The sequence below is a fragment of the Asparagus officinalis genome, chromosome 5, assembly GCF_001876935.1.
Source record: "Asparagus officinalis chromosome 5, Aspof.V1, whole genome shotgun sequence".
Taxonomy (NCBI): Eukaryota; Viridiplantae; Streptophyta; class Magnoliopsida; order Asparagales; family Asparagaceae; genus Asparagus; species Asparagus officinalis.
In genome coordinates this window covers 123,005,306-123,018,905 of record NC_033798.1, presented here as the reverse complement: position 1 = coordinate 123,018,905, position 13,600 = coordinate 123,005,306, and the positions used below count along the sequence as shown (strand labels likewise).

The 13,600-nt window shown below is 37.4% G+C and overlaps 1 protein-coding gene across 1 annotated transcript; it reads right to left on the bottom strand.

The window, feature by feature from the left end:
- On the bottom strand, positions 751–6,842 carry LOC109841073 (probable plastid-lipid-associated protein 2, chloroplastic). Its single transcript, XM_020409935.1, has 3 exons — positions 6,254–6,842; positions 4,934–5,132; positions 751–1,349 (listed from the first exon to the last, which is right to left on the bottom strand). Exons 1-3 carry the CDS (start codon positions 6,715–6,717, stop codon positions 1,038–1,040), a joined length of 975 nt encoding a protein of 324 aa, XP_020265524.1. The 5' UTR covers positions 6,718–6,842; the 3' UTR covers positions 751–1,037.

Genomic DNA, 13,600 nt, shown 5'->3' with positions numbered 1-13,600 from the left:
GAACTATTTTCAAATTATGGTCTTCTATTTATATCAAGAACCATTATGATCCATTTCAAGCATAAATATCATGGATTTCTTGAATTGAACTTGTCCAACACTTTAGTCAAGGCAAGTTATAATATGTTTGGTTGCAAAACCCCATGAATCAAGATGAAGTATGCTAATGTATTTGGAACTAAATTGACCCAAAATTTCATCCAACTTACTGTTTTTTCTTATTTAATGCGGGTAATGAATCAAAAAAAAAAAAAATCATATATCTATTTATTTGCTTTCCAATAGGGGATTAAATTCCATCTAATATCTTTGTTAGACTTGAATGTTTGCCAGACAATCCTAACGCAATCTACAGTGAATAGATCTGAAGCTGAAGAGAAAAATACTCACATGAATACCAGCATAAACTATACAACAAATGGTGCATATGATCCAAAACCATCATCATTTTTTTAGTTCAGATACTAAGATGATTACAACTTACAAGAACAACCATTATCATTCTCAGCTTTCAACCATACGTCTGAAAAGAGGCATTATATTTCACATTTATAGGGTCACGATACAAACATACCATCATCATTATATGCCAATTATCATCATAACGTAATCGTCTAATTATAGCTAAAATATCTGAAGCCGAGGAGGAGAATACTCAAGTACAAATATCAAACATAAGCTACACAACAAATAGTGAATATGACTCAAAAACCAGAATCAAGATTTCAGGTTAAGGTACTCGTATAGTCGTATGATTACAAGAACTGCCATTATTCTTCTCAACTTTCAATTCATATGTAGGGTGAAAATATATACACAACATCAATTTTTTTAATATACCACAATATCAAATTTCCCCCACTCAAGATACTAACATGATTACAACAACTACCATTAATCATTATATACCAGATATACCCTCATCCTTAAGATATATGGGGTGACAATATAAACATACCATCATCATTATATGCTTAAACATCATCACACAATCACGATAGAGTCTATCAACTGTTACTAGAATCCAAACCTCTTGATTAATCCAACAGTGTGCTGCCTTCTTTGATGAGCACAAAGACGCTGCCACCATCGCCTCTGGAAATCCTGAGCTCCTCATCCAAGTAGGTTGTCAGAAGCCAAGACTGAGCATTGTCGTTGGTGAATGGGATCTTGAGGGGAGGCTGGCCTGAGATGGTCTTGGCAACCGATGAGTAAGAGTCCTGGATGGATGTGATCACACCTTTGAGGGGAGAGAAGTCGATCTTCTGGCCTAGGAACTCAACATTGTCTGGGATGGTAATAGAGTCTGTCAACTGTGGGGTGCCGATGACGCCTTCCTCGAACTTGATCTGGAAAGAAGAAGATATTGATGAATGTAATGAGAAGGTGGTGAAAATATGTCGTATTGTAGCATTTACTTATAATGATTTACATAATTCATGAATACAAAAAATGAGAATAACATAAATGAGAATGTTATGCTAGCAATGTGGAAATTAACTAAGAGATAGGACCAGAAGAGTGTATACTGGGGACGTTAAATGTTGCTCCTATTGAGGTTAAAAGGAGAGAAAATCGATTTGAGTGTTTGGTCAAGTGCACATTGCAACAGGGCCACAAAAGGCATCAATAAGAGGTAATGATAAAATTAATAGAGAAAGGAGGACTAGGGGTCCTTGATTGGAAGTAATTAAGAAGGATATGATAGTTGTTAACTTTTAACGGAGGAGATGGTCCAACCCCCAACAGCAGCAACAACAAAAACTATTGGATGGTTAATAAAATTATATGTAATAAATGGTTAAAAATAACTAAGTATTCATATCACATTATTTCTTTTCATGTATAACGTCAGGAAGTGTATTAAGATTCTTTTTCGTCATACAAAACCAACTTTGCTGTATAAAATTGTAAGATGGATAGACTTCTTATTAGCACCAATCATTGAAAATGTTTCACTTGCGGATATGTTTGGTTCTCGTTGAACTTAGCTTGCAAAATCAGATTGAAACCTAAATTTTGCTAGTTGTTTCATTTCACAGACATAAAAACTATGAGAAGATGTTTTCATTAAAAGAACTATGATGAAATGAAAAGTAATTCGTCCAGATGACGTTGAAGATGTGCAGTTTTCCCTCTACAAGAAAAACAAGAAAATGGTGTTTGCTCAAGGGAAAGGACCAAACTTTTATAAGCAATTGCTTTCTCTAGTTAGATCCTTACTTATAAAATATCCTGGCAGAGTCTCAGAAAATTTGCTTTGGTTATCTCACGATAGCAGCGGATCAAGGATTACGTAATTCATCTTTAAAGAAAAGTAAATAATTGCATAATTTGAAGAAAAGTACATAATTGTATCTTTGATAACACTATCAAAGTCATCTTTCTCAATATATGTTACTAGTAATGAGTTCTCATGTTATAATGAAACTTGAATTGGAAGGTGAATTTTTTAGTTGATAAATTTCAAAAAAAAAAATCCCTTGAGTTTGGGCGTTTCTTAATAACCCCCTTAATACCAAACTACACAAAACCCTCCTTAAGTCTTGGGGTTCTCATAATGCCCCCTTCAACTTACGATATCTTTCACGCGGGTGCACAAAATTATGCATGGAGATACTTTTGCTTGTCAAATTGTGGTCCACTTCACACTTTTAGGGTTTTTTTTCTAGGAACATCGAAAGTTGAAGGAGGTTTCCTGAGGATCTCAAAAGTTAAGGGGGTTTAGTAACATTTGTTTAGAAGTTAAAGGGGAGTTATCCGGGAAATCACCAAACATAAGAGAGGTTATTAACTTATTAGTCCTCCTTGACCAAAGTGAGGTCATGTGAACCCACTTTGGTCAAGGTGGATCCACCTATGAGAGTGTTTGAGCAGCTTTTTTTAATTTTTTTAATTTTTAATTTAAGTTTATAAGTTATGCTAGCTGGCTTGACTTTTATGATAAAAATGCTATAACAATTATTTGGGTAAAATAGTAAATTTTTTGGTCAAACCTATCTTATTTAGGTGAGCTTATAAGCTAGTTTTTCAAAACCTAGGGTATACTAGCTTTTTGAAATGGGACTTATTTAGTAATTGGTATTTTACGAAACAGATAGAAATGAAAAAGCTAGCTTAAGAGCTAGTTTGACCAAGATATAAGGGACCCCCACCCCACCCCCACCCCCACCCCCACCCCCAAAAAAAACCACCCTCTATGTCTCACTGTTTATTCTCTATTAAACTGACATCAGTTATAGATGCTGCAAGAGTAAAAGCACATAAATACCACCGCTAAGTTGATAAAGGATTTGATCACAGAAGGGATAGACATATTTTACTTACAGGAATGCAAATAGTGTACAACTACACTCTGAATGACTTGAAGGACAAATTTCAGCAACCCGTCTTCTCTTTTTCTATTTTCACCTCATCCAAACACATCAGAATTCTTCTTTTTCCTAGGAATTAGGCCACATATTTTTGCATCCCCATTCCCCTCTCATTAATGCTCACTACCCTGGTATGACGCCGTATCATATTCCTCACCGCAGACGTAACTATTTGTGATGAAATGAAGGGCATGCAAAGGGTGTGGGCAAATCAAGACCCTTCTTTCTAGCATGTTTCTTTGCTTATTATTGATAACTGGACCTCTTAAATTTCCCAACGAAATGAGGAGGTATCTTTCTAGCAGATAAGTTTTCATAACCATTCTTTGATCTTCATCGACTGCTTGGTTGGAGTTTGTCCTATGGCTTCATGGAATCCAACAAAGAAATTATTTTTCTTCGAAGACCTAAAATTTGCAAATCATTTCATTTTGCAGATACTAACGCACACATTTTGTTAACTGATATGGTGATGTTTACATCTAGCTTTTACAATAAAACCAGAAAATGATAATAACGAGAGAAAAAATTTTATCAGTTACCACTTAATTTGTCTAGTTCGATTCTTACTTGTTGAATATGTTAGTAAATGGAAATTTTGTCTAGTTCGATTCTTACTTGTTGAATATGTTAGTAAATGGAAAATCCTTTCCTTTTTAATAGGTTTCCTTTCCACCAAAGTCACCTTTGATTTTAAAAAGCAAGAAAATATACCACAGACTCAGGCTTTGATTGTGAGTTAGTGACTCAATGGCTAGAAGGACAAACTTAAAACCTTCATTTTCATTTCTTCTTTTACTTCTACCACATCCCAAACATATCAGAAGGAAACAAAGCTTAACATGTCAATATGGACTTCTACAGCAAGCTTTTCTTGTCTAGAAACACGACGATTAGGCAGCATTTTCGTTCATGTCTACTCCTCATTCATGATAGTTACATGAGAAACCAATATCGTAATTCCTAACAGATTTCAAACTAATATTATGAAATGAAAGGGATGACAGTGGTGAGGGTGACACAGAAGGCACCTGAGAATTTGCCTTACACGTCTCTTTCATTAGCATTTGGTAATTGGAACTTTAAATTTCAAATAAAAATAAAGACATAGAATAGCGTAGATATATTTTCTGTAAACTTTTCCTTTCATTATATTATATAAACCATTGCTGGAGTTCATTCAATATTATAGTGAACTTCGATTTCTTAGCCGTTTGTATTGCTGCAAAATTACTCACTATGGTAAATGTAAGGCAGACGAGGAGATGAATTTATAACCTTCTCTTCTTAGAAATCCTACTAAGAGAAGGAATGTGCAGAATTTGCAATCTAATCTAAACGCAGAAACAAGTCATCTCGTTGATGATCCACATCATCCATTTTCTGAGTCTTAAACCTCTTGGCTTGACATCAAAGCATATTGAACCATCAATTCCAGTAGGTAATCACATGATAAATGCATCTATCTATTGCCAGGGCAAGAAGATATAAAGAACCCATAACAGTATTCTCATGGAAACACAAGAACTACAATTAGCAAAAGAAACAAGCAAAGATACCTGCACACGCTTAGGGCTCCGAACTTCAAACTTGGCGTTGGTTGTGACCAAAGTAGTGGCGAGTGGACCTGCAAATTTGACTGAGTTCTGCACGGTAAATGCTTCTGAGTCAATGGTCTGTGATATCTCATCTACTTTCACCAGCTCTGGTAGCCTTCCAGATCCCAGCAATGGGAACAACTGTGAGAATGACGTGTACCTGCAAAAGTTTGTAGTGAAGTTCTCTAGTGAGCAATTGACAACAAAATGTTCTGTCTCAAGATAAGTAACAAAAGTTACATAAGTAACAGAACTGTATAATATCACAAAAGTTACATAAGTAACAAAATGTTCTGTCTCTAGTGAGCAAAACATGACTTCATAGAAATACCCATTTTCAATGGGTGGACTGCTATGACTGAATAAGTGGCCACTCAATTGTCTATCAGCAGTGAAGAGGATCCAATACCATCTAACACTTACTAATAGAGGGATTAAAGGAGAAGCAAAACCCTTTTTAAGTAATCAAGCAAAGGAAGAAAATTGGAGCAGCAATTAGAAATTCTTCATCTATTGTTGAAGAGTATAAAATTATAACCCACATCGGGTGCCATAATTTCAGAGCTTTGGTAAATTCCCATTAGAAAAAACTTTCCCAAGCCATTTTTAGATGGACCGATAAGAGCATGTACCTCATCACTTAAACAAAACTTGTTTTCTTTCAGAAGCGAAGATGATTTTTTTTTTTTTTTTAAAAAGCACTGTAACTAATGATGATCTATCATGTTTTTATATAAGATGCCCTCTCTAGATCTCCTAACTCCTATTGGGAATAAAATAAGAGAGAATCGACTAAGATGATTTGGTCATGTACAACGAAGACCTCTTTGTGCACCGGTTAGGAAAAATGATAGTATTGGGGCTAGGAAATCTAGAGATATACCTAAAAGAACTTGTTTAGAAGCAATTAAAAAAGATATGATTACGATTAACTTAACGGAGGAGATGTCTCGTAATAGAATGAAATGGGAGAATATAGGTATCATGTAGCCGACCCAAATCATTTGGGATGAAGGCTTTGATGACGACGATGATGATATAAGATGGCCTCTCTATTCTTTTCCAGAAGTATCACCTATCATTATTTACACAATAACAAGTCATGGTTAAGCATTTCCTGGATTTAAATAATCCGTTTTTTTAAGGGTTGTATTTTTAAGGTTAGCCTTAGATTTCAACATCAGAAATCAAATTAATCTACAATCCTTCCCTAATTAACACCAATGAAACCCACAAGTTATCAAGACCGGCCAAGTTAAGGAGTCGAAGCAGAAATCTTACGCAAGGATCCATTTGCCGTTGAGCAGAGCAAGCGCCTCCGTGGGCGCCGGCGTCGGGTTCTTGGCCTCCAGCTGCGTGATCAGCTCCACGATCTCCGCCCTCGTCTCGCTCGAGGCCTTCAGCCCTCTATCGGTCCCGTACAAAAGCTCCTTCAGCTTCTTCTTCAGCTCCCCGACCTCACTCACAACCACTTCCTCCACGCTCTCGGCCACCACGACTCCTCCAGATTCGCCGTTTCCCGCCGGTTCTGGCTCCTTTCCCCACTCGTCGTCGTCCACGGCGGCGCGGGGGATGAGAGAGGAAGAAAGCGAGGGTTTTGAGGTTAGGGCTTTGGATGGCGGGAAAGAGAGGGTTGAGGGAGAGAAGAGGAGGCGTTGCTGGGGTTTGAGAGAGGAGGAGGAGGGGGTTTGTGTTTTGGGGAGGGATTTGAGAGCGAAGGGGTTGAATGAGGATGAAGCTGCCATTTTTGGGGAAATTTCTAGGGCTTTTTTTTGTGGAAATTTGGGGCTTTTTTCAGGGTTCTTGGATTGAGCAGGGGTTCTTGGATTGAGCAGGGGATTTTGTGAAGGTCGCGATGAGCGGAACTGAGGGGAGATTCGTGTTTATAGACGGTGGTTTGAAGGGTATTTTTGCAGATGAAACCTTCTGATGTGGAGTTTTTGCGTGTTCGGTCTATGGAGATTGGGATTATGTCCTTGCTAGAAGCCTCTTTGTTGTCCTTTTATAAAAACTAAAACTTAAGTAAAATTTTATAATATTGTTATTATCTCAAATGAATGATATTCTTTCTTTTTCAGATAGTTGAGATATCTGACTTAAAATTGACACTTATTACGATTCCCTTCCAATAAGAATTCAGCATCAATGTTAACTAAAATTTCTTTTGTAATATGGCACTTATCGTATCCAGCGTCATCTCTATTCATGGTTTGAGCTTAGGATGGTCAAAGTATGTGTGGTTGAACTAATTGAGGATAACCCATTCTGAAAAAGTATCATATCGAGGCCAAGTAGATCATGCATTTCGAAGTTGTGAAAAACTTGCATTTCTTCTTAAAAGAGAATAACAACAATTGAAAAGCAATATAAGTGTTGAATAGGCACAACTTTTGTTATAGTAGTTTTAGTGATGGAAAATAATCTCCAATCAATGGCAGACAAGTGTCCCACATTATACATAATCAAGTCAGCATTTCACGATAATCAGATGCTCAATTCGGTCGACTCGACAAGCCGACATTTCGCGAGGACGATTCAAAAGGCGTCACATGTCGACGACCCGAGGCGTCACGTGTCGTCCCCTGACTGAGTCGACTGCTTAACCACTCCACTCCGCCGACTAATCGGCCGACACATTGTGAGGGGGACTCAAAAGGCAGCTCTTGTTGACCACCAGATGAGTGGAAAGGCGACGAAATGCCTCGACCCCCCTCCTTTACATTAATGGTGATCAATCACCTTGCAATAAATGCCTTTAAATACATTGTGGGTGCCATCATTCCTCTGCCCCCAAAAATTTTTTATGACACATCAGATCACGTCGACACCGCATACCCCCAATCACTTCACATTAAATACCGAGGTGACATTTTCTCCACTCTTCGGCCGACACCTGTAAAGCTGAGGCCGAAGTGACCATTCTACTACTACTATAAATAGAGATACTATTATCAATATCAGGGTAAGATCTTCATTGCTACTCTCTGAGCTTGAGAACTATTGCAATTCCTTTTAGTTCTCCACTCAAGCAACTTACTGACTTGATTTGCTATTTGTGCAGGGAAGCACAGCTTAGTTAAGATCCAGGCATTCGGAGAGCTAGAGGACCTCCTTCAACTTAATCAATCCCTTATATGACCGTGTGATTTCAAACATCAACACTTTTTTTTTATGCATAAGATGTTCTCTCTATAACCTTTCCAAAAGATGCATTTGTTAATTAGAGGTAATCTTTTTACTCGTGGACGAACAGTTAATTCCTGTGCAAATTGTAATTTTAGAGAGGTCAAATAGGCTAAACTGGCATACTAGAGGGTGCTACATGAAAGGGATACGTATAATGAGTCCAAACGCGCTCCGCGTGGAAGTTTCCATACCCGTATGGGACCGAGGCCGAGCTATCGATCAGCATCAATGAATGAACTGAAATTTGGTCCAAAATCAGCCATTGCAGCTCGGACACGTGGATCTCATACCGACCTAAAAATTCCTTTCCATTTTTATTCTGGATCATAAGGAGTTGGCATATTATTAAAAATAAATGGAGCTTTTGTCTGCATATATGTTCTCATTATGTTTGTAATTGGAGACCGAAATTTTGTTGCGAGAGAATGGCGAATCAAAAAAGAGAGGAGAAAAATAAGTTGTTGTATAGTGCAATAAAATGAGTGAAGCAGGGAGGGTTTCATCAAGATATTTGTCAAGCCCCTCTAGAAACTTCTAATAACCAAGTACCCTATTTTTTTTGGTAGGATGAGTCACAAAGGCATTTCTTTGTTGATCCTAATGCACGTGCATGAGAATTTTTTTTTTTTAGAAGTTTTTCACCATGTATGTCCATGGTGTCAATTTTTAAAGAACATGTTCAGGCCAGCACGAATTCTTAAATACGAGGAAGACTTTTATACTCATTACTCTAAGTTTTCCTACAATTTCTCCAATATTTTCTTTGCATACATCTGTTGATTTGTAAAAGAAACTTATTATTCTCCCTTTAATACAATTTATATCTTGAAAATGAAAATATGCTTAATTAATTATGTGCACTCAATTCTATTTGTGTGTTGTCTAGAACGTTCTTGAAACAAATATAGAAGAAAGAAAATATAGGGAAAACCTCTATTGTATAACTATCATTTTATCCTTTCAAACACGATATTATTTCCAAGTCATTACAATGATCAATAATGTTCTTGAGGAGAGAAAGGGAAAGGAAGAGAATAAAATTAAAGGGGAAAATATTCTTGACAAAATTACCATTTTACCCCTTCTTAATTTGTTGATCATATCGTCATATATATTTCAAAGTGGTTTGGAGAAAGAGATGTTAACACTATTTCATTTTCAACAAATTGAAAATTGATAATTACGTGGGAGAGTATTCGGGATGGAAGTTAATGCTCTTTAAACAAACGCTAAGAACCTTACTTCAACCCAAAATCTTAAGTTGTTAGAGCATCTCCAACAGTCTCCCTATCTCCTGTCCTAGACTAAATATAGGGAGTAGGAGGGGGGGGGGGAAAGTTGCTCCAACAGGTTCTCCTAGACTAAATATAGGGAGTAGGAGGGGGGGGGGGAAAGTTGCTCCAACAGGTTCCCCATGTTGGAGACTAAATATAGGGAATATGATTTGGTATTTTAAATCAAGGATAACAAAGTGACTCCCTATATTTAATCTTAACATAGGGTGCATTGTTGGAGCAACCTCCTACTCCCTATATTTAGTATAGGACATGAGATAAGGAGTCATTTGGGGAGCATTGTTGGAGCACTTACGCATTATCTGACTCCTTATTTCCTAATACGAGAGATTTGCTCCTCAAATATAGGGAAAATCTAGGATCACCCTTGGAGATGCTCTTAGGTACTCCATGATTGTATTGTGGGTGTATCTCAATTATTAACAAGAATTATGGTAATCTACTAACTTGATTTAAACCGACAATCATAACGTGGTAACGTGACCGTCAACATGGATCCGTAGACTGTTACACCATCTAGTCGGCTGATTAGACCATTATCACCCCGGAGGAGGAACCCACACGCTGTCCATGAGTCAAACGGACCTTTGATTTAAAACGTTAATTTTGGGGGCAAGTAAATTGTTAGCAGTATTTATTAACGGAAACGGACACCTGCCAGCAAAACGTTTAAAAAGAGGCACTCATGCTTGACTACTTCATCTTTGGCGTCCAAGGTACGTTGAAGTCAACATTGGAGCCCAATACTTTTACTGACAGCAAAATCCAAATAGTAAGCCCAGTCCAATTGAGGGCCCTGTTTATTGTATTTATCACTCCTATTCACAACAACTAGTGAGCACCCCTTCAATACCAGACCCCTTGTTTTTTTAAGCATCACATTTTAAATTTGTATTTCTTTAGGGCTTGTTTGGATTGAGGGGAATAAGGGTGAATGGAAGTTAGGGGGACCATTCACATTGTTTGGGAATATTTAGGAGGTGAAATTATTCATCCTAGTTCTCATTGGTTCACTCTCTAATAGTATAAAATTTGTTACCCCACAAATTGGGGTGTAACCAAGGGGAATGGAACTCCCTTCCCTTCCCTTCCCTTCCCTTCCCTTCCATTCTCTCACCTAGTTTTTATTAACTTCCCTTAACCCTATTGAAATCCAAACACATCCTTAAGTTTTAATACATTTAATTTAATTCTTGTATGCTTAAAATTAGAAATCATATTTATTCTTATATACTTAAAAAATATTCAAATTTTAATACATTTGATTTAAAAATCATATATACTCTTCTATACTTGAAGGAGAATCCACGTTTTAATATATTTAATTTGCTTTAATGTTTATAATACAGTAAATTGTTGTAGAATAAATAGTAGTTTTAAGTATAGTGATTCAGATCTCATATACTATTTATGCTACAATAAATTACTGTATCATAAACAGTGGCTTCGAATGCGGAGGACCGGGTTGTTAATAGGTGAACAATAACTTCGCATGAGGAGGCATATCTGACTTACTATTTCTGCTACGTTAAGTAGCATTTACTGTATGATAAACAGATATTCTTTGAATCCTCATATGAGTATAAAAGAGTAGATTAAGCTAACAGAAATTGTGATTGAACATAAAATTTAAAAGGGAAATCTAATCATAACCACACGTATTATTTCCTAGTAGCAAATGGTTGTTTGTTTATGGTAACTTAGGATGTGTTTGACAAAATATTAAAATTTGGGTTAGAATCGGTCCTGATCCGGATTTATTTTGAACTGGTTTTAGTTTGGGCCAGTGTTGGTCCAAACTAAAACAAATTTAGGGGCTTTCTTTCACTTATAAAAATAAAGCCAGTATTAACCCTGTTTTTTACCAACTACAAAAGCACCCAAAACTGGGTCAGGATCCTGGCACACTTTTGGAGTGTTGCCAAACACGCTCTTAATGATTTGAGATAGCTTATTTTGGTTCGAAGAAGTCTCTCTAGAGGTTATATCTCTAGTGTTAAATGTTGTATCCATCTTGGTGTGGACCTCCTCTTTCATAAGTCGTTATTCAAAAAAAAAAAAAATCTCATACAATGCTATTGACATATGAAATCACGTAGTCAATTAAGGGATTGATTGAGTTAAAGAAGATCCTCTAAGCCTCCAAATGTTCGGTTCTTGAGCAAGTTATTCTTCCCTGCACAAGTAACAAATCGTCAGAGGGCAGAGTCTGGTTTCCCGGTTATTCCTCTGACGATCAAGTCGGTGATTTGCTTGAGTGGTGAAGTAAAAGAACTACAGTAGTACTTAAGCTCGGACAGTAGTAGCAAAAGTTTACCCTGTAATTGAAAATAGCAACTCTTTTTATAGTAGTGGCAGGAGGGTAGAAGGGTAATTTTGACCATGTATGGGATGACAGTCACGTCAACCTCAACTTTATAGGTGTCGGTCGACGAGTGGACAAGAGGTCACTTTGATGTTTAATCGAAGTGATGGGGGTGTATGATATCGATGTGGTCTGATGTATCATAAATACTATTGGGGGCAGAGGAATAATGGCGTTTATAATGCATTTAATAGCATCTATTGCGAGGTGATTGGTCATCCGTGCACAGGAGGGGACTCGAGGCTCGAGGCTTTTTGTCGTCTTTCTACTCGTCGAATGGTCGAGAAGTACCGTCTTTTGAGTCGTCCTCGCAAGGTGTCGGCCGATTGGTCGGCCGAGTGGAGTGGTTAAGCAGTTGACTCAGCTAGGAGACGACATGTGACGTATTTTGAGTCGTCAACATGTAACGCCTTTTGAGTCGTCCTTGCAAGATGTCGCCATGTCGAGTCGACCAAGTTAAGCCTCTGATTATATTGAGATGCTGAGTCGACTTTATTATGCATAGTGTGAGACACTTATCTGCCATTGATTAGAGATTATTTTTATCACTAAAATGACTATAACAAACACATCTTCATTTTATGAGCCAAAAATACATTAAAACTAATAATAATAATACTTAGAAAATGTCAAGGATCTCAACGATTGGCCGATTGCACAACGGACAAGCCCCTCTATTGAGCCACAACTCCCGCGCGCACACCCTACAAAAAGTGTGCCCACACGGTATAAAAGCCGCACCCTTATTTCTCTCCATACAAACACAACAACTCAACCCTAACCCTAACTCCTCATTCTCAACATTGCCATTAGTCACACTCTTCTCCCTCTCCTCTCTCTCCTTCTCTTCCAACAGCCTCAGCAATGACATTTTCGTCGTCGTTGAAGTCTCTTCATCCATAATCATCGTTGTTGGTACCATCGCCGTTGTAGCACTCTGGTTTTGTGTTATCCTCGTCGATGTCATTATCATCATTGCTGCACGAAATTGGCGCTCGTTGGCTAGCGCCGTGGCGAGGTTCATCTCTTCGGATGTCGATGCCGTCCGAGTTGAAGAATTTTGATGCATGAGGATGCAATGTAGGTCTTGATTTACTTCTTGAGGGTTTGAGGAGTTAGGATTTGGGAGATGGAGTAGGTGTTGGAGGGAGTCTTGGAAGTAAGAGGAGGAGTAATCTTGGTATGAATTTTCTTGGATGAGGGTGGCGTGATTTGTGTGTATTGGGCCGGCCCATGGGCTACCACAGCAGGCTAATTTGACGCTTAGTTTTTCTTTTATGATTCGCCACTTGCTTGATCTTCTTTGGGATGTGGTCCCTTGTTCCATTGATACCTCTCCTTTTGTTGCTCACTCCTACAAAATTACAATAAAGTAAAAATTATAATGTTAAAATAAAAATAGCTTAATTTTATAAATCATAGAAAATCTTATAATTTTTTTATTTTTGTAAGTTTAGAGTCAACCAAAAGCAATAATTCTATCAAAACATCATGTAAAAAAGAACGATCTAAACTATTCACGGTCAGTTAGAGTGTTAGTTTGGAAATTACTGCTCTTCTCTTCATGGTTATATCACTCTAATCCTATAGAATAGTTCTGATAGGATTAAATCAGATGATGCGAAATATAAGGAAAAAGGTATATAATAGTCCAAGTTCATATCACTAATTTTTCTTAAGAGTGATGTCGAGCTTGAAGTTAAGCGAACTTGTAGATGGCCACTGGATATATGTGTGAATTTTTTTTCCAATCGTAAATTGTGTACAAAAACTAAAAACGCT